This window comes from Perissodus microlepis, chromosome 5 (assembly GCF_051167445.1).
Source record: "Perissodus microlepis isolate ML-2025 ecotype Zambia chromosome 5, ASM5116744v1, whole genome shotgun sequence".
Taxonomy (NCBI): Eukaryota; Metazoa; Chordata; class Actinopteri; order Cichliformes; family Cichlidae; genus Perissodus; species Perissodus microlepis.
Window position 1 is genome coordinate 17,981,011 of NC_140465.1, and position 26,767 is coordinate 18,007,777.

General features: G+C 39.3%; 1 protein-coding gene across 2 annotated transcripts in view; it reads right to left on the minus strand.

Annotated features, from left to right (window-relative positions):
* srgap3 (SLIT-ROBO Rho GTPase activating protein 3) overlaps window positions 1-26,767 on the minus strand; it is a 57,384-nt gene that overhangs the window by 6,785 nt on the left and 23,832 nt on the right. The window contains exons 3-18 of one of the 2 annotated variants that reach the window (XM_084928412.1): window positions 24,631-24,793; window positions 20,972-21,034; window positions 13,832-14,017; window positions 11,495-11,623; window positions 9,008-9,229; window positions 8,829-8,930; window positions 8,006-8,203; window positions 7,782-7,866; window positions 5,965-5,992; window positions 4,706-4,808; window positions 3,869-3,929; window positions 3,201-3,278; window positions 2,964-3,098; window positions 2,457-2,562; window positions 1,532-1,759; window positions 1,276-1,349 (exon numbers count right to left, since the gene is read on the minus strand). In XM_084928412.1, the coding sequence (XP_084784538.1) occupies window positions 1,276-1,349; window positions 1,532-1,759; window positions 2,457-2,562; window positions 2,964-3,098; window positions 3,201-3,278; window positions 3,869-3,929; window positions 4,706-4,808; window positions 5,965-5,992; window positions 7,782-7,866; window positions 8,006-8,203; window positions 8,829-8,930; window positions 9,008-9,229; window positions 11,495-11,623; window positions 13,832-14,017; window positions 20,972-21,034; window positions 24,631-24,793 (1,961 nt within the window). Of the gene's footprint in view, window positions 1-1,275; window positions 1,350-1,531; window positions 1,760-2,456; window positions 2,563-2,963; window positions 3,099-3,200; window positions 3,279-3,868; window positions 3,930-4,199; window positions 4,231-4,705; window positions 4,809-5,964; window positions 5,993-7,781; window positions 7,867-8,005; window positions 8,204-8,828; window positions 8,931-9,007; window positions 9,230-11,494; window positions 11,624-13,831; window positions 14,018-20,971; window positions 21,035-24,630; window positions 24,794-26,767 lie in introns of both variants that reach the window. The other variant, XM_084928413.1, reaches the window with a different exon arrangement.

The window sequence follows — 26,767 nt, forward strand, 5'->3', positions numbered from 1 at the left end:
GCTTAGCAAACGACCAGTACATCTGTTTTTAAAAATAGTTGTCTCTGGAGCATTAGAATAATAGTTAACCACAACAAGTCTAAAACTACAATCTACCACAATGTGAGAGAATGATAACGTTATGCTGAAGTTCTGAATTTAACTACAGACACAAGACCACAGTTCAGATGGCCACTGACATCAGAGCTAAGTGAAAATAACAGCTCTGCCCTTCATAGGTAAGTTTATACGCTGTATAGGCATAGAGGTAGCCTGACTGCTTACAGCAGTTTGCAAGTCTTCACTGGCCCTTATTTCTTTGCTTTGCTACAAAAATGGAAAAAAGGTGCAGCAATTTATTGAAAAATGCAAACATGCATGGAGATATAGTGTATAAAGCAAGAACAGAGCTTAAAGGTCAATATTTGATTTGACCACCTTTACTCTTCAGCACAGCCTGAACTCTCTTATTGTAAATTCTCTTTAGGTAATTTTCAGGAATAGTTCTCCGGGGTTCTTGATGGACATGCAAAGCTCTTCTTTGGATTTTGGCTGTCTTTTGTTCTGTTCTCTGTCATGATGATCCCACACTGCTTCAATAATGTGAAGGTCCAGGCTCTGGGGAGGCCAATCTATGACTGATGGCGTTCCACTGGTGTTTTTCTATCCAGATAGGTTTGTACTGCATTGGCAGTGTGTTTGGGATCATAACCATGCTGAAAAATGAAGCTGTTGCCAATCAGACTTTTTCCAGATGGTATTGCACGGTGGATCAAAATCTGATGGTACTTTCTAGTTTTCATAATCCCCCAACACCATCAGGTAGCCTCAAACATGACAGAGCCTCCACCGTGTTTTACATACGGCTATAGACACTGTTGTACCTCTCTATACTGATGACAGTCTTTCTTTTTAAATGATTATTGTGGATAATGTGGATTTATCATTCCGTAAGACCCCTTGCCACTGATTTTTAGTCCCGTTCTTGTGTAATGTGGCATAGCTCAGCTTTTTCTCCGTCTTCCTTCCTTAAGAATGGCTTCTTGATAGCCTCTCTTTCACAACAATAATGCAGATGTTCAGCAGGAGGATAATTTTTTATGTTCAACACCTTAGTTTGGTGTGTTGGCACACAGCAGTAAACAAAAGGCTGAAAAGGCTGATGGGTATTCTCTTAGTTATAAAGGTATTAGGTCCTAAAGCCTTTTATAGTAATTCAAGTGGTGGCCTGTTACTGTTGGTCAGTGGGAGAAAAATTACTACGAGGCCCTTAATAAAAAAAAGGAAGTGACTAACCCTCATCGCTGGTGTGTGGTTCTGTCCCATTATCAGCCTCATCAATGGTTCCTGGTTCACTGTGTGGACTGTCACTAGAGAAACAAAAACAGACCAGAAAGACATTAATATGTAGATAAAAAAAATATTAAAAAAAATCATGTTTGTACAGTGAATTTGTTAATTTACTGTCACAATTCAGCCTTAAAATCAATGCAAAACAGAGCTGAACACACTATAGTATCACATAAGTATTACACTGTACCACAATACCTACCAATACTCTTCGCCCCCGGTCATGCACTTCTCATAGACTGGGCCATCCAGCTCTCGTTGACTTGGAAAGATGACTTCATTGTGGCTAATTATAGTCTTGATGACTTCGTTAACATGAGCTTGACATGCTACAGGATCCTGGCCATCTGGGATGGGCATCAGAGTTGGACCAAAGCAGATAGCTAAATTGTATGGATCCATCATGTTCTCGTCACTGTACTGTGAAAGACTGACGGACGGCACAGGACAGAAGTCACAATTTTTTGTTATGTATGCAAACTGTACATCTATTTAGCTAAAACCTTATTGATAACCAAACAACATAAATATGTGCTAATCTGATTATTAAGATTCATCAGTTCATTTAGAAACGATTCAATTTCTCTTTCTATTTTGTCTATTTTGACAGAATTTGCAGTAGCAGATACGTCTCTTAGGGAGTCACTGGCTTCACCTGATTTCAGTCTTTACGTACAGTCATCACTGCAGCTTGCTTGAAAAACATTTTGATCAGTCAACCTCTCCAAGGAATCAACTTACACCGCACAGCCCACTCTTAATAACGAAATCATCGAGTCATCAAAAGGAAATCATCAAGAGGAAGCCATAATAAATGTCTACTTGAACATTGTACTTAAGCTGAGGTTGAGCAGCATCATTGCAGTTCATGTGGCTCCAACAAATTTGACAATTAAATCAGCTAAATCCAGTAAAAGGAGCACAGATAACATCTATTATCAGAAGAAAGGTTTTTTATTCCAATATGGAAACCTATAAATAACTTTTCCATATTGTATGCCTATTCTGTAATTTTCATATTAGTAAAGGTGTAAGATTCAGTGTCATATCCTGGTGCTTAAACAACCGCCGAACTCATCTTTTTACACTGTTTTGGGAGACCCAAAGCAGTGAAATGTGTGACTCACTGGTTAAGGAAAGCAAAAAGATATCTCATGACGATTATGATGGTCCGAGGAAGAGTGACAATAATCTGCTGGATGTGGTGTGCTCTCTCAGCTTCAGACTCCAGCTCTGAAAGACAGAAACAGAGACGTTTTAAGATGCTGCACTGAAAAAAGAGAGAGACACAAACAGCTGCTACAGTGCCAAGGCAAAAGGTGGTGGAGATTCTGAAAATGGCTATTTGACAATTTAATATGCCCACTCATGCGTTTCACCAGCCCAAAGCCACAGTGAGTGATCACATTATTTGAAACAGTGGAGAAATCATCCTGTGGTGAACTTGCACGTGGCACAGTTATGTGGCCTGCACCCCAAAGCAGAAAGCGCTGGTGTTACTGTTAGACTGCTTCCACGTGCAGCACGGCATGACTTTCTCTAGTCCAATAAAGCTAAACATCTACCTATCACTGTGTTTTCTCTTTTCTGTGAAGGTCAGTGAAAAACGCTTGAAGCAAGGTCTGTTAACTCACTGATAGTAGAGATGAAGTCCAGGAAACGCTCCTTTGGGAAGAGCGGGTTCTCGAGTCCTCTGAAGTACAGCTTCAGGACGCCTGCCACTGAGTTTATATCATGCTCATTCTGATCATCAATCAAGGGATCCTCACCTAATTAAGAAACACACGAGTGCTTTCAGCGGCAGCATTTGTTGAACTGAAAAACGTATCAAGGTAGTTCATCCCACAGATCATGTTGAAATATTGACTAACCTCTCTCAAATGAGTTTTTAATATCATTGACCTCCACCTGCGATCCTGGCACACGAAATATGCCTTGCTGCTGCAAACCTGAAAGAAATACAACCCAGAATTTACTGAATTAGAGTTACACTAGCTGCCATTATCTCCAAAACCACTGCCAGCTTCTTTGAAAGCCCACTGGAAACACATAACACAGAGCAGGAAATGTAATCTAGTCATAAAGGGAGATGGGTATTTTTCCAGCAGAGGGCCCCTCAGTGAGTCTGCACCATATGGTTCCAGTTACAGGGTTCTAATCAGTTTTCTGTAGTTTCATTAGGTCCAGATCCAGGGGAAAGGCCTGCAGGCTAAACCAACGAGCTGAAGACAGATGTGAAAGGTAGACAGGGAGGAGTTATGGGCGGTGGGGGTGAGTTGGCTGAACTTACTAAACAAAGACCAATGGCACTTTCAAAACTCTCAGTGTGTGACCTATTGTTATGAGCCTGTGAAATCACTGGTAAGCAGCTGAGCGCTGCGGTGGCGAGCAGAGCAAGCTTCTACCAGCAGCTATATGTGAAAATAGACTGCTGATGTCTCTTCTTGTAAGTCTAAAGAAGTTTTCAAAGGACTTTACTTTACAGTTCACTCTCGTTATTTTTGCCCCATCACGCAGAAGGGCTTGATGAAAGACTTACCATATAGATTGATGTATCTGATACAGCTTTCAACAACAAGTGGAATTGGTTGACCTGAATCCTGAAAAGAAAAGAAATAAATACATTATGAATTTTTGCTTTTATAGGGATCTAATAAGGGATATCTATCTATCTATCTATCTATCTCTCTATCACATAGTATAATAACAAAAAAGCAAAACATGACAAGACAGAAGTAGTCTAATACCAAAAACTGCACAAACAGTTGTGAAGATTTATAGCATGCAGGTAGAGCAGAAGCAGCAGCAAATAAATGGCTACTATTAGTTCGGAAGTTTTAGTTTGTCATGTTCCCTCACTATAGCAGTACCTGAATGCGGGCGCGGGCATTCCTTCTTCCTCTGGGACAGAAAGCAGCAAAGCACAGAAGAAGAAGAGGAAGAAGGGTCAACAAAAAGGTTAGAAAAGCTCAACTGAGTCCTTTGAAAGTTAAAAGCAAATTACAGGGACTGGTCATAGCACAGCCTTAGAAATGCAGTAAGGATTGGGTGCAGTGAGGGACAAAGCAGAGATACTGCCGACTCCTGCCTCAGTCCAACAAAAAAAGAAAGAAAGAAAAAAAGCCAGAGATGGTAAATTGTTCTGGAAGGAAATAAAGAGACAGCTGACTGCCGCTCTGTCTGTCTGCACCGGCAGAACCGTGGAAGGAAGGAAACGGATTAGAGGTTAAACAGAGGCGTTATATCATGATCAAGGGCAGCTGGATGAGGGAGGAACAGAAGGCTAAAGAGGAAGAGAACGAGAGCGAAGGCTCTAGCTGCCTTCCCCTCCTGCTCCACAGGGACCGCTCGGTCATACACCACCACCAGAGGGTACCTTGATGAATGCCTCCATATTGCCGTTAAACAGCTTATGGTTATACACGGAGCGTGGCCTAGGCTTCCGCATTTTCTGTGGTTTAGGGGGAAGGGTGGGGGGCCTGGAAATGACGGACAAAAGGAGAAAAACAAACAAAACAAAAGACCACATTGTGTGAAACTATAGAAAAAATATGGTTCAAAAGCAGGTATTAAAAATCTGGCTCTAAAACAGAGCTTTGTCATCCGTTTGATTGCGGTAATACAAACCAAGCGGTAGAGTAAAAAAAGCAATTTCATTGCTAACAATGGATTTGGAAGACCAAGACTGGAGTATTTTTTTTTAAATGCTTAAGTGCAAGTAATTAAGTTTCCACAGTTTATAGTTAATAAAAATACAGACCTAGAAAACCAAATGTGACATGTGATTAAACAACCAACTGAATGCCTTTTGCATCATCTTTAATATTATGTGAACACTAATGAAAATGACACAAATTGTTTTTGATGTCATTTTATTTAAGAACATACTAAAGGACAAACTAAAGGAAAATCCTGGGGCCTCAATTCCCCGAAGTGGTGAGGGATCTTTTCCTCTTGTAGGGAAGGATCACTGCAAATCAGCACAAAGCTGTTTTTGTCCTGATGGTCTCTTCCGATATTAAAGTGCCCCATTCATGGGGCACGAGGGGTCACAGAAGTGTGATGAGTGTAAAAGTACAAAAGCGAGCTTCACAGTATGCAAAACCTTAACACCAATGCATCCTCTTCAAAGCACAAAATGAGGGAATATGTTTTAGCAGAGTGGTATTCTCTCTGTTGGAGTTACTGAGTGGCTGTTTAGATATTGGATTTTCCTTAAATTTGTCATCTGTCATTAAAAAAATCATCAAAATGCAAAATCTGTTATATCCATTCACATAAATTACAAAATCATATATGGCCACAATATACCCACAGAAAGTTGGAAACAACCTTTTGGGTAAGTTCAGCAAGATGCAAAGAAATATCATTTTAATATTTATAACAATAAACAATATGTTTAAAAAAAAAAAGCAGCTTGTACCTTTTTTGCATATGTTAAATACTTTCATGACTACATAATACACGCAAACATGTCATTTATTTTTCCGGTAGGAATTCTTTAAAAACATTTTCTTTTCCTTTCTTTTCTAAAGATGAATTAAATATCTTGAATTCTGAAATGAGTGGAATAAGCAGGTGTTTTGTGGCAGAGAGTCAGGGATTAGAAGCAGCTCGCTTCAAGTGCAAGCTTACCTTGTTGTTCCGCACTCAGCTCTTTCCCCTGCGAAGGAAAAAGACACACACACACACACACGAGGGAGATGTTATATACTGGTTTCTTTCTGGTACACATTATACAGACTCCAGTCAGTGTCTAGCCTCACTAAAGGGATTCATGACAAACAACATCGCCATTGAGGGCTGGGTGAATAAACTGGTGCTAACACCATTCACTGAAAAAGCTCCTGAGCAGTCGTAGCTAAAGCCTCAGGGGAGCCAGAGGGCCCTAAAGGGTTACAGAGCAGAGAAATGAGGGTGGCAGCTGCAGTGTTTGTATGGTGGGTAGGGAGGGGTCCTTCAGTATTGAGACTGAACAATGTCTTTGCTGGCTCACTGAGCCTTTTGTTATAGGTTTTTAACCACACATGCGTATGCTTATCCTTGCATTCTGATAAACCTAAGAACAGGAGATATCATGTAAAGAATTATTTAAAAAGAGAAGGATAACAATGGCATCAATGAGAGCATTATTTATTTATTCTATATTTACTCTGACTAACAAAGGAAGAAAGAGTGAAGGCTAACTCATTGCTAGCAGGTCTTTGGAGCATTAAAGTGAGGAACCAACAGTTAGTCTGGTATGAAATCATTCCACTGAGTGATAGACCTCGCTACCTTTGAGCAACCTTGGAATTACAGAGCAAGCATTCCTCACTCAAGCATGAGCGAGAAACTCTAAATCGATTTTTGATTCCTCTGTGACATATCTATTCTAAAAAATAAAAATAAAAAATGACAAGAACAAATCATATTTTACAGAATAAGGAAATTGGTGAGTCTTTATCTGGAAAAGAAGGGCTGGCAGATGTCCCAGCACAATCTTGTCTAGTGCCAACACTTGACATTATGTTTTTATTAATACATGCAGCAAGATGTAAACGCCATGTGGCACTCACCAGTCTCATCTCGTTCCCCTCTGTCATGCTCCCACGCAAGCGCGCGTACACAAACATACACAAACGCGCAAGTCTTGGGTGTGAAGCAACGAGCTAATGAGCACGACTCGGCCCTGATTGATCACCTGAATAATTAAACATGGGTGGTACCTGGAGGCGCCATATGCTCTGCTCATACATTCTCTCAGCTGTGACACCACGGACATTGAATGATAATGTGATTGTTTATGGGTATAAGAGTGTGCAGATGATTGCTTGCCACATGACTTGAATGTAATCACAGGAACAATCTCAGGTCCTGAAAATATAATAAATGCTTAAATAATGAATATAACCTGAATATAAGTGTGAAAATCTATGCATGGACGACTCAAGGCCTCAGCTGGCTGCACCTTGTGTCCTTTCCTATTAGTTGAACCCCTGGTGCAGGAGCAGCTGCAGATATGGGCCTCAGTTCGGTCCTGCTGATTGATTGGGCATAAACTGTTCACAGCCGAGGTGACAAGGGGACCCTTGGGGAAGAGGGGGAGCCAAGAAAACCTCTCTCTTGCAGCCTGGAAATAGAACCCCCCCCCCCCCTGCGGCTACACCATACAGAGACTAACCGGATAATATTTTAACCACTGGAGATAAATAGAAGGTGGAATGAATACCTCAAAGTGGATATGGTCTGCTCTTTCAGGTGGTACTTTTCTATCTTTTTTTTTCTATCTTTAAAAAAAGTGTCTGGTGTCTTTCTGGACTCCGATACCTCGCTTCCTGATAGCTGCACCACTATAACCCCGAAATCAACAGTTTTCTCAGTTTTCTGTGGGTCATTACTCAGCAAAACACTAGTTCATGCACATGCCATTACCAGACACCAAAGAGAAATCAAGAGAAAGGGATTCTCACCTTCCCCCAGCGTCTGCTTCAGCAAGTCATGCTTGGCCTGCAGCTTAATGATGAGGTTACTACCATTCAGGTACTCTTTGAATTTCTAGATGGAGATGTGAAGAAACATTTCAGTGCCATTGAAATCAGCTTAAATGCTTTTTCCTCTGCTCAGCTGATAACTGATGGTTTTATTTTGAAAAGGTGCTCAGAGGCCATGACTTTGGACCGAGAGATGAACTCACTGAAAAGTAGAACATTTCTGTCTCCTGCTGATTCGCTCTCCTTTTGGCTATATTGAGCTTGCTCATGTACGTCTCAGAGGCCACAGATTTGATGGATTCAGTGGAACGGCTGTGTTGAAAGGCATCTGACACGTCAAAGTCCTCCACTGTCAGCATGTCCTGCAGTGTTTGCATGGTGGCATCCAAAGTCTTCCTCACCTGGAGAGATAGCAGGGTCACCCATAAAGCATTACATCGTAACCTGTGTTGACCATGTATTTTGTTTTGCATCAGAATACGAGTTTAGACCAGGCTACAGGTCAAGCATACATCAGGCCTAGTCAGGAAAATGAGGAGTGTCTGGCACAGATACAAACTGTTCATGAAATTATTGAGAGAGGCTTTTTGTTTAGGATTGAGACTGATAAAGCCCATTTCCCCTAATGGCATTCATTATCTTCCAGAACACAATTCACTGGGAGACAGGGAAGAAACAGAGCTGTTGGCGCTTGCAATTTAAACAGTCCCTGGTTATTATCGCTTCCATTTCCACCTTTCTGTCTGCGTTTCTTAATGAGAAAGGTCTTTTTTCATCAAGAAAAGAGACAATTTCATATATAACTTCATAGAAAACACAACATTGGCAGTGTGACAATCTAAATATATTCCCAGCCCCTGCAGAGAGAGGGGTCATCGGAGAGTAATTGCAATGAGAACAGATGGTGATGTGGCCATCCTGCTCCGATGGTATGATGGCCTTGGGGAAAATGAGTGAGGGCTTTTTGTTTAAGAGGGGGAGGAGAGGGCTACTGGTGCTGGACAGACACAGCTCATAGGCCCTCACCTCCTCATTTTCAATTTTTAGTGTTGCTAAGCGAGACTGCAGTTGATGGTAGCGCATCAGAAGTTCGGTCTGAACCGGCTGCTGGGCGCTCACTTGGCACACCTGAGGGTGGAGAAAAAACAGGTTAGAAAGGAATAAAAAAAATAATAATTAAACTGCAATATTTTCTAGCATCTCACCTCATCTCCCATGTGTGGCAGGTATTCAAAGCGCATTGGAGGACAGAACACCTGGTTATGCATATCCATGATCTTGTGCTTGTCACTGCGGGAGTCCAAGTTGTCCACTGCATTCTCCAGGATATCCAGTCCTTCGTGGCGTGATGTCTCCAAGTTGTACTCCGCAGACAAATAGGTCCTGAGGGTGCGTGCCAAGCTAGCATGGTAGCCCAAGTCACAGCACTGCAGAGACACAATACTAGATTAACAACTTAGAAATAAACTGTAGTTGTTAGCAAAATGGTAAAAACAAAAAATTAGTGGAAAAAAGGAACCACTGCATGTGGTCTGTAGCTATAACTGATTTTTCACAGTAATGCTAAGTGAAAAGTTCCCGTCTGAAATTGGATGTAGTTAAAAGTCTGCTAACAATCACAGGCAACAGCAATGCCATGATATACTGACCATGATATACTATTTAATTGTGCTATAAATTAATACGCCAATATATGTGAAAGAATAAGAATGTAAAAGTGAAACATTCAAGTCTAATTATATTCAGTATTTTTGCAGTTATTTATTTAATGGACTAAATTCCAAATTATAACCTGATACAATAAAAAAAAAAGAAGTACAGTTCATAGAATTACAGCAGCTAGCACAGTAGGACATCAGGGATAATTAAAGAGCCTTATCACACAGAGCTGTAAGAAGTAACCTAATTAAGAAGAGAATAGTAGAGCAGAGGTTTAGAGGGAGCTTGAGGCAACTGACAGCTCTGTAAATCACTAAGTAGACGCTCTTTAGCACTCTTTAGTACTGAGGAAGTAGTCTCTTCAGTTTGCGCGCTTCATTGCACCACTCAGTCAAACTGGCTCAGTAGACCAAACACTCGAGGGAGTGAATTAGCTTCTTTTTAACTAAGCAAACAGAGTGAGAACACATTCACTCATATCCTTACATTCATATAAAATCTAAATAAAATGCTACAAGTACTATTAACTCCCAGTTGCACCGCACTATAATCATAGGAAGAGTACAAAGTTTCTTATGTGGTGGGCTGTGACTCTCATATGACAAACTAAGCCTTTTTTCCTCTCACTTGATTGCAGCAGACAAACCAGTGGAGCTCATGATCCCACTCCTTTTAGCCCAGCAGGATTAAGGATGACATGGACTTTTCATTTTCTAGACACTGAGTACGCAAGAGCTGCCCAGCAAAAAGGCAGCCACAGCCACAAATCGGGTTCCCAGCATGCCAAAGTACCACCATTGAGCTGCATATAGCCCAACAAAGGTTAAGCCACAAGTCATGTGTGTAATATTACAGAAATGCCACTGAAATCATGTCTTATCACGACCGTCCAGGAAAATGTGCATCCATCACCGTGGCTAATGTAGCTCCGTATGGTGAGCTGGCCTCGGGCAAAAATGTAACAAACAGGCCAGGAGCTCAGAGACATGAGGAAAACACAATGTGACCTTCAGATTTAGAATTTATATATTATATATATATTTTTCATATATTTCAAATGTTGTTGGTCAAAAATGGTGATTAAAAGCTTCTTCATCTGCTTTCTGAGCCATAATGGGTAGCAGGTCACCCGAGGTTGAGAGGCTTGTGCCAGCCACATTAATTGGATTCATGCCTGCATAAACAGAGCCTCTGCTTTCACCAGCTGACTTTCACTGACTTCCAACCAACAGTGGTTTGTTAAACAAAGTCATCCTTTTAAATAAAGATAGTGAGACTGTCCAGCAAGGCTTCTGATTAACAATGTGAATAACTTTTAGCTTGAATTGTCAAAAACAACCACAGAAATCACATTTCGCATACCGCAGATGAGGAGAGATGGGTTTTTTATCAGTGAAAATTGAGTTTTCATTTGTAATAAGTAAAGTGCAGCTGCTTAAGCTTCAGAAAGCCTGTGTTCTACATTATGATTCATGAAAGAATAGCCCACAGATACCAGAAGAAAATGTGCCTCTGTGTGTATGTGTTTTTGTCCTGGGCCATGTTTTTTTTCCTGGGTGACAGTTAGAGGCAGACAGTTACAAGGACATGCTGTGCTTGTCCCAGCAAAGCTCCCAAAAGCAGCATCAACAAAAACAAATGAACCACAAAAAGACTGAGGAAGAGGAGAGCAAGCAGACTGAGCAGAAATAATTCTGTCAACACTGATGGAGCCCATTGAAATCATCAGTCAAAAATGTCCTTCTGTGCTGAAGTACAGAACATTGCTAAACTAGATTTAATGTCAACAGTCAGTCAGTAGCATATCAGTGTTAGGTTTGTTATTAATAATCCCCCCGCCCCCCAAAAAAAAGGTGCTAAGTAGACTTTACTCGGGCCAACAGAGCAGCTTGAAAACAAGCAGCTTACAAGCTAAGAGCGAATGAGACACGCCAACAGATGGAGAGAAAAGTGACAGTGCTACGGTGTTAAATCGACATCAGAAATCCCAGCTGACAGAGGTAAACAAACACATGTGCTTAGTGCATACTTACATCAATCATATCAGAGACGTCATGGATGTAATATTTTGCAACCACAGCATTTGTTGCTGCCAGGTTCAACAAATAGTCATTCCGAGCTTTTGTGCATTTCAGCTTATTCTCTGAATACTTGGCCTGCCTCTGGGGAGATAAGAGGAGAGAGCAGACAAAGGGGAAAAAACACATCAGTGCTGTAGGGAGGATCATGAGACAGGTAGAGATGGAAGAGAAAGTTTGGAGAAACAGGCTCTAGAGAAGCTAATAATAATAATAATATGTATTAAGTGGCACAGCCAGGCTCACACCTAGTTATTATGGCTGTGTGCTGCAGCCAGTTTGCTTAGCTCTGCATCAAGACCGAAAAACAGCAAAAACCTGGGGCTGGAAATTTAGGCCAATGTGAAAGTAGCTTAAATGGACCTTTAGGGGTTGTTACAAAAGTGAGTCCCTCTGCACAGACTAATGTTAAAATAAGAACATTTATGATACAAACAATCATATTTACATCCTGATACAAAATTATAGATTTCTTTTTCTGAAATGCACCTTTTGTAATGGTTTTAAGTCTATGGATACATATTGCTAACCAAGCATGCTAGCATTAACTAATAGCTTTACACTCCAAACATTTTCTGGCCACCACAAAAAAAAGGTATGGCTATATAAGACTAAGGCAAAGGCTTCACAAAAAACTAAACAAAAAACTAAAGGGTGATGCTACAATGATTGCATAAATTTTATAAATCTTATAGAATCTCTAATATACAGTTTATTGCTATTATTGCGAAAAAATACTAGCTTGTCTATGTATAGGGAACAAAACTACTCATTTCTACCTCAAAAAAGCACCAGTTATGATATTATTAAACCATTTCTCTATAAAAACAGACGTTTTAAGATGTTAGGTATGAATATTCGTTTATATAATTGATAGCCATAAATACATGTGTTGCTTCTACCTGTTTACCATGTAGACATCAAACAAACCAAACAGGTATTTTCAAATTTAGCCGACATGGTTGCCTTTCTGTCGGCCTGTATTCCAGTGAAAATTTAAATAAATACCTGCAGTTGCACTCAGCACTTAAATAGGAGGAAAAGAAATGACACAGTGACATAATGTTCTGAAAACAGTGTTTTGTGTTTTTTCTGTTACATTATGCCGAAAATGCTGCAAAAACTTGTCTCACACCAGTAAACCAGTGATTCAGGCTCAACCCAGAAAACCACTGCTGCTGTTTGAAATGCAACAAAAGATTCACAATTATATTCTTTTTTTGTACTTTGCAGGGGCATTTTAGTTCTGATTTCACTAAGCCACTGTGATGCAAATTTTAGCAGGAAAAGACTTTAACTTTGCATTCCTTCGTCTTCCTCTTCCAAGTGTTTGCCGGTAGAATAATGAGACAAAAGTGTGGAAACCATTCACGGGAAAAAAACATAAATTCACCGCCACGTTGTGTTATAAATAGTCTGTGGCTTCCAAGCTAAGCAGCATCTCTGAGGATACCAGCCTGAGGATGGAGAAACACTGCCGTACTGACAGCCTTTTGATTTTCTGCACCTGAGAGATGATGGAAATTTCATTTGCATGAAGAAATCTAAGACGAAGATGCAGAATAAAAAATGCATAGGGGTATCTAAAGTTCAGCATGCTCCGGAGAGCCCAACACCGCTGGCAGGAGAAGACTTTTCACAAGCTAGAAATCTGAATAAGATGGAAAGGGAGTGGGGTTATTGGCCGAAAGTACTCATCTGGCTGCAGACCTACAGTATGCTCCTGAGACTTTCTGTCTAGCTGCTGGTCTACTCATCTCTCGATATTTCCAAGTAAACCTGACAAAGAAAGCTGGCTTACCATTAACAAAACGCCAACACTGATCTTGATGAGAAACTGCTTAAAGGTTTTTCCTAACCTAAATGTAAAACTGATGATTCAGGATTTAACAGCACAAACAGATCTGAATATGAATATATATATATATATATACACATATATATATATATATATATATATATACATATATACACATATATATATACACACATACATATATATATATACATATATACACATACATATATATATATATATATACATACATATATATATATATATATACATATACATACATACATATATATATATATACATATACATACATATATATATATATATATACATATACATACATACATATATATATATATACATATACATACATACATATATATATATATACATATACATACATACATATATATATATATATATATATATATATATATATATATATATATATATATATATATATATATATATATATATATACACACACACACACACACCTTCTCCTTCATCTTCTCGATTTTCCTGACGGAGCTGCGTCTCGGCTGGCGGTCTTCATGCCGGAGGAGGTTGACGTTGAGATCTCCCGACTTGCTGAACTGCTTCTCTTCCTGCTTCTCAGCGTCTTTCAGCTTGCTCTCTGCACTGATGCTCTCAGTGTGGTACATGTGATATGTTTTCATCACCTGCAAGAAGAGTATAACAGATGATTTTATGTGGCTGAACATCACAGCCTTTTACAGTATAAGTTACGAGCTAAACTTACAGAGGTTTGTGGGTAACAAATACCTGACGATACTTTGGTTTTATGTTCCAGAGTACCCTGTATTTTCCTCTTGCAGCTATTTTTTAAATTCACAGTGTAAACATTATTTATTACTGAGATCTGCACCACTCTCTCGCACAATCTCAATATTACTTTTTACTCTTCTTGAACCTCATTTTTGCTGTTTATTTTCTTTGTTTTTTGCATTCACAGTATAAGACCTTCACCATGTGCTTGTGGCACTTTTACATTAACAATGCTTTTTTTTTTGTTAAATTGTATTCTGTACTATTTTTATTCTTTATCATGTTCCTGTAACACAGTAATTTCCCTTGTGAGATCAATAAATCTTATCAGTGAAGGGTGGGTACACTGTGGACGGCTAACTGATCTATCGCAGGGTTAACAGAAAGAGAACGACAAACATCCACACGCACATTTACACTCATGGCCAATTTCAAGTTGCTAATTAAACCTAACCTGTCTTTGGACTGTGGGAGGGTGCTGGGGTACTCAGACAGAAGCACAGGGAGAACATGCTGAGCTGTCCAGTGGATTCAAACTCTGGACCTTGTTGCTGAGAGGCTGGCTACTGGTGCCATGTTATTAAACAGAGCAAATAACTCTCAGTATGAGCTATTTACCATTTAACATTAATTAATGATATAGTATTAAAATGTTAATTAACACCCTAGATAAAATAATACAGCGTAAGTAGTAATAGTATGTATTCATCTGTATTTTTAATCACATGGTAAATGGACTGGTATTTATATAGTGCTTTCTGCTCCATCTGTGCCTAAGTACTTTTACCGAATGTTCACACTCACACGGATGAATCAGGGCAAACTTGGGGTTCAGCGCCTTACTTCAACGCACAGTTTGGGGGAGTCAGTAAAGAAAATCTTCACTGTCTCTTTACAAAATCTGGTCTGATTTGAGCCTTTTCGTGGTGGCCAGGAGGATCAGTTTGGGTCATCAGTACAGAAGTAACACAGATGTTACTACATGTGGAATATTTTAAGTGGATCCAGAGCCCCAAAGTTGTCTGTGGTTTAGACTTGGCTGTCAAATCTCCAACTTGCCCCCTCTTCCCCTCCTCCCCTCCTCGCTGTAGCTTTCCTGGCCTGTTTCCTACACTAATTCCTCATTACCTCATCCTTCTACATTTTCAACTCTTTGGAGAAGCAGAATGACATTTTATTCTGTCTTCCCTGGAATTAGTGTACCTCTTCACTTTGATCTCTACTTAGACACTTAAACTTTTACACCCCTCTCCCCTTGTTCAGCGTGATGGGGATACGACTGCAGTGGCAGAAAACCCTCATTAGACAACGCAGGAGCACCGCTTGTCCCTCTTAACTCATCACAGATGCTTGCTGAGAGTCTCTCGGAGGCCCAATCCGAATTCTCTTAATGAAACATCCATATGACAATTGCAGCTTCAAACATTTCACCCATTAATGATTTCCTATGAACACCGCAGGATGTGAAACAGTCAGCATAAACAGTTATTTATTTGTTTCCTGCAATCAAGCAGCTTGATGCTGTGCTTAAACAGTGGGGTTCTTCTTTTCTGCGTGAGAACTGCACATCAAAAGCACATGTTTGCTGTTGGGTCACTTACAACTATAATCTTTCACTGACCTCAAATGATACTAATGTGACTGGAGAGCAGTCTGTCCATTGGAAATTTGAAAATGTAAACTTGTAAACGTATATAGTGCATTTCTATGCTAATTGAGCAAAGTCCTTTCTTACTACAAGTCTTAACAAACACAATTGCTGTTTTTTCTATGCCTGAGTCTAGCACTGACACACTCACATGTCGACGGATGTATTGAGAAGACTGGTTTTTGAGTATTGTGTTTGCTACAGGTGTGTTTCAACATTTATTTTGTCTTTTAAGTACGATTATTATTAATAATTATTAAATATTATGAGCTCAAGCATGAAAAAGTAAGTCATTTTGCAGAAATCTGCATCATCCCTAGCACAAAGAGAGACCCACACAGGCACAGGAAGAAGACACAAACTCCACTTTGTTCTGTCAACTTCCTGCGGTGGCAGTACTAAGCACTGCTCCACCACCACCACCACCATCATATTGCTTATATTAATGCATTAATGTGTAGGCACCATTTTACCACAGAAGTTGCTTAAGGTAATATTATTTAATAATTTATTTAAATAGCACCGAGTGGTGAAGAGCTGTAAGGCAAACACCTAAGAAAAAATAATCCTACACTATTTTTGGAGTGTCACAGCTAGGTGTTAATTTAGATACTCACAGACAACAGAAATTAGGTTAACACTCCGTTCTTTCACATGCTGTCAAAACTATTTTCTGAACATGTGCTGCATTTCAAATTTACTTTGAAGCATCTGACTACAAGACCCGCAGCCAAAAACGCAGAGTCATTTGCAGGAAGACCAAGCTTCAGCTGTGCCTACAGGAGGTGTGTGCATTGTTGAGTCGTCTGACAACAACCTAGGGCTACTTAACTTCAGAACCTCAGAGTCTCTGAGCTGGTGAAAGACACAGTCAGAGGATGACTGGAGTTTTTCATAATGAATGCAAGGCAAACCTCTGCAATGCCCAAATATTAACATCCACAATGATGTGAAAGACTGAGAAAATGAGGTGGTTCATTATGGGATGTGCAGTGTGTCTTTGAAGACACTGCTTCAGCTGCATTTTAACATAGGTTTTGTCAAATACATAATGGCACAGTGCAATATGTCTTCTGCTGTTATTCATCTGTAGTTGTAGCTATCTAATTTAAAGACCTGGTTTTTCCCTATGTCTATATGTTAAAACATAGAATGGGCAAGCATACTTTCTTATAAATAGAGGAATGAAAACTAGATCCAAACCATCACCTGTGACAGAACCTCAGAACCACTGTTGTTATATTGTCAGCAACAGAATAACTGTGTGAAACTAAGGAGCAGACATCAGGCACAAGGATCAGAAAGATAAGATACACTATAGCTCTATTTATCCCCTTGGGGATATTAAGCTCGTATACCAGGAAATTAACACAGGTACAAGCAAACAAAAGTAAATTTCACAGGGCCGAGCTGCTGAAAGCAATATCAGGAAGTGCACGAATCTTTAGGACAATCAGGCCCTTTTCAACATTTTTTATTTTAGGGTTTATTTTAATGACAAATTGCAGACAACAGGATCTTCGAGTGCTTTTTTTTACTCCCATTTCAGCATCGCACTATATTTGAAAAACAATATTTTGAACAACAGCTTCAGCCCACAGTCATACCTCTCCTCCCCTTACCTCTCACCAAGCTGCCAGAGATCCAAATGGGATTTCACAGTTTTGTTTTAGCAAAATTTGTTTTGTTGGCAACCAGCAAAAGTGTTGGAAAATACCACGAGGTAACCACCATGTGGCAACGCTATTGATTTAGCTATTTTGAACAATGAAGTAACAAAGGTCTAGTCTAAAATAGAACAAAATACTGCTGCCTGTGGATCATCAAGATGGGAAAGAGACTGGTCTGTCATGTTTTGTAACCTTTAAACTGCCATGAAAGTGTTTGCTACAGGTTTTGGTGATAAGGAGAAACCATTTCTAACACACCACTTTTCAGCTCTGAAATAAAATTGTTCTTTTAAATAAATGGTGGCAATGCAGAATGAAAACATATGTATACAATGATGGTCATGGGCTTCAAGTCCAAAAAGTGAAGCCAGTAAGAAAATGACTTTAATCTGAATCTTTTTTTAAGGGCCAGCACGTCCATGATGAGAATCTCCTGTTCTACCACCTCTCAAGGGTGCTCTGTTAATTGAAATCATGTGACCATCAAAGCCTTTTGAGTACAGTGAACTCTTTGCCATGTTCAAGAAACTAGTTTGAGATGATTTGAGCTTTGTGACATGGAAACATTTATCAGAAGATCAGTACACTGTAGCCATAAAGGGATGGACACCGCATTAATACTCAGGTTGTCTTTGCCATTTAAACGATGCTCAGTTGTGCCCAAAGTGTGTAAACTGTTACTGTTGTCTTCCTTTTATCTCAAAGCACTCTAACCATTCTCCTTTGGCGTCAACAAATTCTCTTTAAAACTTGTAAACTTTAGAGTTGGCTGCATGGGAAAAACCATCTGGCACCAACAACCATGACACGTTCAAAGGAATTTAAATCACCTTTCTTCCCCATTCTGATGCTCAGTTTGAACTTCAGCAGGTCGTCTCGACCACGTCTACATGTACACATGTCTACATGTCTGCTGCCATGCGATTGGCTGATTAGATAATTGCGATAACGAGTAGTTGACCTATCAAAGGTAATACCAAAATAAAAAAAGATTTATACCACCAACAAACATTTTCCTGTTGAGTTTCTGTACTTAGTCACTAGCCTCATAAATTAATTTCAGCGATTTCTAAACTATGGTCCCATTTACAGTAAATTCAATGATAAAGCAGTGTTTTTGACTTCTTAGTGGGATTCACAAAGCTAAAATATTTAAATTAAAGGTTTTAAAATGGGGAGCTTATAGCTCGACTTATTACAAACAATAATAACAGGATAATGCCTAATAAGCAGAGAATGAGAAAAAAAAACAATGTAATTAAAAGAAAAGTTGACCTATAGCGGAAAGAGAGAACAGCCTTTGAGAAAATTATTATTATTTTGCTCAAAAAAAATGTGCCAAAGTATGACTTTTGAGACATATTTGTGTTGCTCCAGCATTTCATTTATTTACCACCTAAGCTGTGAAATTTTACACAACTCCCACAACCTCTCTCTCGTATGTAGAAAGAATGAGGCTATACGTCAGCATCTGAGTTCTTAGCTTTCAGCCAGACTGTAGCTGAGGCCAAGTGCAGCATGAGAAGACGGATCATCTGAGTCTTATTATGCAGCCAGAAAGAGTGAGTGGGTAAAAGAAATACATAGTAAAACGTCTGCCACAGTGAACCTGAAGTGCACTGACACTTCGAACCAAACTGTACATGTCTGGGAGGCATTTACTTTTGAAAAGGGAGAATCATTTTATTTATTCAGACACAGATGACCACTTATGCAGAAAATAGTAGTTTTGGTCTGTTTTTTAAAACATTTGACCAACAACACGGTCCTTCTGAAATTTGCATGCATGTAATTTATACATATGAACTTGTCATTACCTCACATGCGAACCCGAACACTGTGTGCTGTGTCCAAATCTACAGATAGCTTAAATAATGATGGTCGCCAGCACTGCCTTTGGGGTTTTGACTTTCATCACACTAACAGCGCAGCGCGAGTACCATTTGTTGCTATCCCAGACATACGTTAATCTATCAACACGGTCTCTTGCAGAAAATCCTGCCATAAGCAAAGCAGTTCGTAAGCTATTGCTAATGACTGTACAGTGAAGACAGTACAACTGCAAATGGTTGGAGAAATATTGTGGAGGAAAGTTATGATAAATCTGCCAATACACTGCAGTTAATTAGAAACATTAATCATAATATATGTAAAATGACATAGCCCATGTCTTTTATTGTTACAGCAATGCGGCATGCGTGACACCCAGGCTTTGTAGACATGCTGTTTTCATTAATATCGAGCTCTTATTATACTGAACTGATTTCTGACAAAGTTCTCTAGAGTTGACATTTCATAGCTGAAATGAAATATTAATAATATTGGACCTTTTGAGGATAAAACTTTCAAACTATAGTTACAATTCATATCACAAAGCATCCATCAATATGACATTTCACCATTAACCTGTTTTAAATTAAAACATATGGGAAGCAGATGCAGGATATGAGAAAGCTGCTTGGTATGAAATAAAAATGTGGTTGAACAGAAGTGAAGGGTAAAAAAAAAAAGGGAAAAAAACAGCTTTTTCGAGAAAAATGGGGTAAACCACGGGCTACGGTCAAAATGAAGCAGAGTGTTTCTACAAAGACAAAAATAAATAAATAAATAAATAAATAAGAAGCGCACTGTACCAGCAGACAAACTGCTCATTAGAATTGCTGCATATATACAAAGTGTTGGTATCAAACACAACAAAGCAACTGACTACAATAGGTGACCCTAAAATTAATGAGCGCCTCTACTCTCTCCAACACATTTCATTAAAATGGCACACTTATGTGTCAGCAGGCAATTATTTCACAGCTCTTCACAGATGCAGTCAATGATGTGAACCCTGAAATCAACCAGATATGTTAGTGATTTGAGCCCTGAAACGGTAAACCTTGGGGAAAAATGAAATTTTCTTTTTCTTCATTCATACCTACCACACACGTTAATCTTGAATATTCAAGCAAGTATATATAACAGGAAAGTTTACAGTAAACAGAGTGCAATGAACACTCAGGGAAGACACTGACATTGACCATTTAACAATACAAGAAAAGATAAACAAAGTTTATAAGAACATAAACTGGTTTCTTTTGATTCAGAACAACTCTATAAGTTTCATTGATCCTGTCCAAGGCTAAAGGCAGTCCCATAATAAGGAGTGCAAAAAACTGAATCCATAAATCTGAAGGGAGAAAGGCATTTTCTCTTTTTAATAAGGAAGACAGAATGAAAGATAAAGGCTGCAAGGTCACTATAACCCTTCCATGATCACTAAAGGGAACCAATATGTTTTCAGGAACACACAAAGAAAGTAAAGACAGAAAGATGAGATCCATGCACGTGTTAATAAGAGTTTCTACTATGGTGCAGCAAAGGGAATAGAGACGAACCATGACTGAAAGCTATTTAACTCAAAGGAATACAGAAGAACATGAAAAAACATCAGGAAGACAGTGAGGAGAAAGAACTTTGGGAGAGCTCAGTGAAGAGATGAGGTGTGAGAGATCGATCTGCAGGAGACACAGTCTATTACTTACAGTGTAGAGTTCATTCGTCACCTTCACAAGCTCCTCGTGCATCTGGATACCAATGTCCTTGCTCTGAAAACGGCAAGAAGACAGAACAGGGGTAAGAAAACAAATACTGTCTGAGCAATCAGCAGTGACCCGATGTTTCAAACTCCAGTTGTTATGCTGGCGCTGTGACTTTGGTGAGTCACAGAGAAACAACTCAAGAAATATTAGATGGATGACCACAAAGACTGGTGCAGAGGGTGTATCTGACTGTCTTTTCTCATTGAACCCCGCATACAAGTGAGAATAGGCACAACTGCACAAATATATTTCAAAATGTGCAAGCAGTGGAGTGTTTTGGAATGGGTAATTGTGCTTATTACAAACAAATTTTCAGAATACAGTAACATATAAGCATTTCCACCTTTCTAGGACACCCACAACCTCTGCTGTCAGTCAACAGTGACCAAATTTAACTGCAGGAAATGCAATATTCTAATTTCCTGCAGTTAATGCACACTACATTACATGTTAGATACTGCATATTCAGATCAATTCTATGTCCTCAACAATGCAACAGCTTGTAAAATATCTCAGTTAATTCTTCTTACAGCTTTTAATACTCTTACAACTTGAATTTTACCACAGAACATGCCTTTTAATAGAAGTAGAAATAAATAACAGTCGATGCATTGACACCTGTTTGTGTGGTGGGGGAAACAAGACTTAATATGAAGACTCTGAGGTGAGAATACAACAACAGGATATCTCAGTTTGATGGTCTCACACATTCAAAAACAGAGGCAACACCTTCCTAGCCTAACAAAGTGACGTGAAAGTGTTAAAAAAGAATGACACAGATAAACATCAGTACAACCCGAAATATAAAACTGTTTAAACTTCCTGATAATTTTACTTGAATTTGCTTTTCATTATAATAACTCTTGTTGTCCTTTGATGTCACAAAACTCGGAGTTCTATTTTCAAAAATTATGCTTTTTCGGGTTGCGTAGGTATTTTTTTAGTTGACATTCAGGGTAGGTGTTGAATGAAAACGTAGATTTTCAGCCTAGAACCAGTTTTGTTCTCAATCCCTTCATTTTGTTAACCCTTACCCAGTCAGGGTCACAGGGGTCTGGAGCGTATACCACTGGTAATAGCATGAGAAGCAGTGAGAAAGATCCTCATGCCCAGTTCCACGCCTACTGCCATTACATGCCGAACAATCGCGTCTTTGGACTATGGGAGGAGAGCTACAAACCACAGGAAGAACAAGCAACAACATATTGAAAGGCTGAAGACAACTAGGTGTTTCAAACTAAGAACATTCTTGCTATGAGATAACTCACTGCACCACCGCCGGCAGAATTTGTGGGCATTTTGAGTAAGGAAGCTAAAACTCAGTAACCCATGATTCAAACAGGAACGATCACTACCTGGGTGTTTTAATGTCTCTAGAATAAACAGCCAAAATGAAATATGTTACCTGACCATCAAATCAAATTCAGCTACTTGTGAATTATAACAGAGGTTTTAGGGCTAAGCTCTGAGAAGCAAACTAAGCTTGACGTTGCTGAAGGCTGAATCCTACTGTCAAAATGGAGTGGTGGAAAACAAGAGGTACATGAAGTCCCAAGGTTCCTCAGTAGACCTGGTGTGCAAACGAGACCCAAAACAGTTCCCAGAACCTTTAAGCTCTGATACTGTGTTGTTTGACACTTGTTTTGTGTGTTGCCTGGAAGGTGTCACCTTAGCCATTAACACTGGGAACATTTCAGCTATAAACTGCAACACAATAACATACTAATAAGCAAACATCATGTTATGATGCTGATTGCTAATGAACAAAACAAGTGGTTTGTCAAATACGGCAATGACTTTGAGCAGAAAAGATTATGTATCTCCTCATGTGCACAACTTTTCTTAGACACATTTTTTAACAGTGAAAACAGCTGACTCATTTTTTTCTGGTGTATGGAAGATAATGACTCAGCAACAGTCATTTCATATTTGAACAAAGCATCGTTTGCTGTCAGATCAATAACGGATGTATTTTGCTATAATGAAACCTTGCTGCACCAATGACAAAGCATAGCTGAACGCAAAAACACACAAACACACCCAGTATTTTCATCACTTCAGACAGCAAGACACTGACTTACTTTCATTGTCTTATGGGGACCTGCTCCTGCCCTTCTCTTCTGGAGACTTACTGTTACCCTTGGCATAATTACTGCTTGCTTAACTCTAACCCTGAATCTAGACATAACTTTAACACATTTTGTTTGCCGGAGTTTATTTTTAGCTTATTTTCATACTGGGACCCCACAATATGCAATGTCCCCACAACATAGGTAAAAGAAGTACAAACACTCAACTTAAACCACATCCACCCACAGATCGGAGGCGTTCATTGATATATGAAAGGTAACCTTTTTTTGTCCACACCCTGGTCTGCTATGGTAACTGTGCTTGAAAAAACTTGCAAGCCATGAGTCACAAACTAACCTAATTATAATTATAAAAGAATCTCAAAAGAAAATGTTTCTGTAACAGTTCAACTTGATTATAAAGTACGCTCAGAAGAGGAAAATAAACACAGCCTTGGTAATAAAGAAGGGATTTGATGTTGCAGCTTTGTTTTTATCTGGATCACAAGCAATAAGTTCTTCTCAAACAATCATTGAACTGAATGTAATGAACTGGATACACCCTGAGAGGGCTCCAGCAGCTGGTGAACGGCATCTGTATGCATCAGTGGCTCTGAGGTGAGACAGACTGCAGCGTGTACTGCAGAGGCTTGGGGGATGAAGAAGGTTTCATTGAGTGAGTAAAAACTGTGATGCAATACACTGTAAGAGCTGTGGCGCTTACAGAGCCCTTTATAGTGAATGTACATTTTTAAAATCTTCCCTCAATAAAAGGCACGAAAAAAGAAGATTATTAATGTATTCTGTTTGAAATTAAAAGTGATGTAGAATAGAGAAGACAACAGGAAAATATTGCACTCTGTACATTCATACTTGCCACACCTTTTGTAATGATATTACCACTGACTATTAGCACATTCATCAGAACACACCCTTCTAACTCTGACCAGCCCATCAACAGTAGCATAACAAACTAATATTCATATAATATCAGAGATCTTACCTGTAACAAAATTCCTATTTTATTTACTACTTGAAAAACTATTTGTAAAGTTTTTACAGATTACATTTTGTCTTTGTTCGCCCCGTCTCACATTTAACCAAAGCTCATTTATTTTAGTATAAACATTCATGATTTTCTGCAGAACACACACACACACAAACAGAGCATCAGAATCAAACCTCATAAGCAGAGTTAAGTTCACTACAGGAAAGCCTGCAAGGTGAAAACAACCTTCTGGTGTTTGGATAGGGCCTCAGTCATTTCTAAAATGTGCTGACAGAGAGCCAGGTGTTGCTCACACTAGTACGAGCTGTAGATTCTTAGACCAGGGAGTCTCTGCTTGTCCCCCAAGCTGCTTTTACTGCTCCGTAGGCCGTGCAAAACCTAGACATCTTACGAACTGCATGTACACTTAATGCACTTAATCAGCAAAATTAAAGCTTAAAGGCGGAGCGGAGGTTTGGCTGCATACTGAAATCTTTTCATTGGTAACAAAGTAGGAAAAAAAGGAAGGAGATTGATGGTCTTACCTTTTTGAACAGGCGAATTACATCCTCGCTGATCTGGGCCAGGCGGACAATAACATTGTTGGTGTAGATGTCACTGAGGGTGGCATGGTCACGGCTCTCACGCCTCGTCTGGTTCAGCAACAGATACCAGCAGTTTACGGATGACAGCAAGTGCTGATCTTTCCTGGGACAATAAGAGACATAGAGGACTGTTAAAGAGCTTTTCAGAACAGAATCAGGTCTCACACAGGTGGTAATTATAAACTGGAAAAAAAAAAGTTTTGCTTCAAATGTTCAGATTTATTTAGTAAAATTATAGTTTAGACACACTAAGAACAGACACTTGTACCTAAAGCTATCCACAACTCAGAGCTAGCTATGGCTTATAATAAACTATTAAGCTCAATATAGACAACATGTTTATGGTTAGCTGGGGCCTCTCTGTGTAGAGTTTGCATGTTGTTGTGCAACTAAAACTGATGGGAATTTCACCAGCCAGATACAACAAAGTTTGGCTAAAGATTAACACAAAATTATTGTTAGGATAAAAAATAATAATAATAAAGATTTTACCTAACTGAATGTGTTAATCCCTCTCACTATCACGTCCTTTTTGCTTTCCAAGACACTCCAAGCAATGCTATAGCTAGCAAGGCACCAAGTGGTTAAATTTATAATGCTCGTGACCATAGCGATCGAGAGAGTCACAGGCCCTGATTGCTGCATAATCAGTTTAAACTGTCTTGGCCTCGGGTGCTTTTAAATCGCAAGACCAAGTCACATAGACATTGAACAACTGCACACACACACGCACAATCCCTTCAAACCCATACCCTTGTCTGGATTCAATCTGAGCATTAATCAATCAACCAACCCCGAGGAAGAGACAAAGGGGGTGGGGCGGGGAGGGGGGTAAGAGCATAGAAGGGAGAGAACCAGAGCACAGCAGAGGATTGGGTTTCACTGTTGAGGGGAAGAAAAAGATGAGCAGCACCAACATCAAAGACATCCCCTTCAGAGAGCTTCCATAATGCTAATCGCATCTAATGAAGCTGATATCTTGCTACTCCAGAGTTCCTCCACCATTATTTCTTTACTTAACTCTGCCTCTAAACACACTTACAAGAGGCTGACAGGATACAAACAGCAGCACATCATCTTCATAACATCCTTGTGGAGCAGAAAGTAGGATAGCATTTGAAGTAAACTTGATCTGTCCATTTACTGTGCACCCTGCCTCTTAGTGTTAAACTGAACATAGTGTATCCATGCACGTTATCCAAAAGGTAGGTCAGTTCATTTAAAACCACAAAAACTGAGTAGTAAAGATCCGATATAAGCCAAGTGTTAATCAAACGTCACATTTCAGTCTTGATTGTGACAATTAAAAAGCAATAATACAATTATTCAGCAATTAACTAACTCTATTATAGTGATATGAACTCATTTGTAAGACTGTGTAAAGGACAAGTGGGACATAGTAAAACCCAACATTAGTAGGTCTAATAAAGACCATATTCACTGTCATTCCTCTGGGATGACCTACTTTGACTGTCTCACCATCCCTCATTTTGTACCAGTTCTTCTTGACTGACCTATCTTCCCATAAGAGAAGCAGGTCCTTGGTGTATAATTGCTGTTTGTGGTTGAGAGGTTTAGGGAACAGGCACCTCTACTCACTGTTAATCCCTGAAAGTGGCCAGAGATGCTTCATCTCATCCCTAAGCACAACCAAGCTCCAATTTTAGTTCTTTTTATCCACCTCAGCTTTCCACCCAAGCACTGAACACTTCCTACAGGCATAAATCCCAGGCCCGCCTATGATGATTTAAAGCGGTAGTGGACCTTTGGTCTATAAGTATGCTTACTTTTTCCTTTAATATCTGTTCAACTTGACTGGAGCACCAGATTCATGCCACACTGAAATAAATAGCAATTTGCAGTTTACTCAACAGACTTTAAGCACACAGCTTATAAAAAAAAAAAAAAAAAAAAGCTGTTTTCACATATAAACTCTGCAGAATATCGATAGACCCATGTTTTCTCACATATAGCAAATACTCACAAAATAGCCATGGCTAATATGCTATTCTATCCGTTACAAAGTTTGGTTCTGCAGTCCATGTGTGAAAACATCTTAAGAGATTAGTGCCTGTGA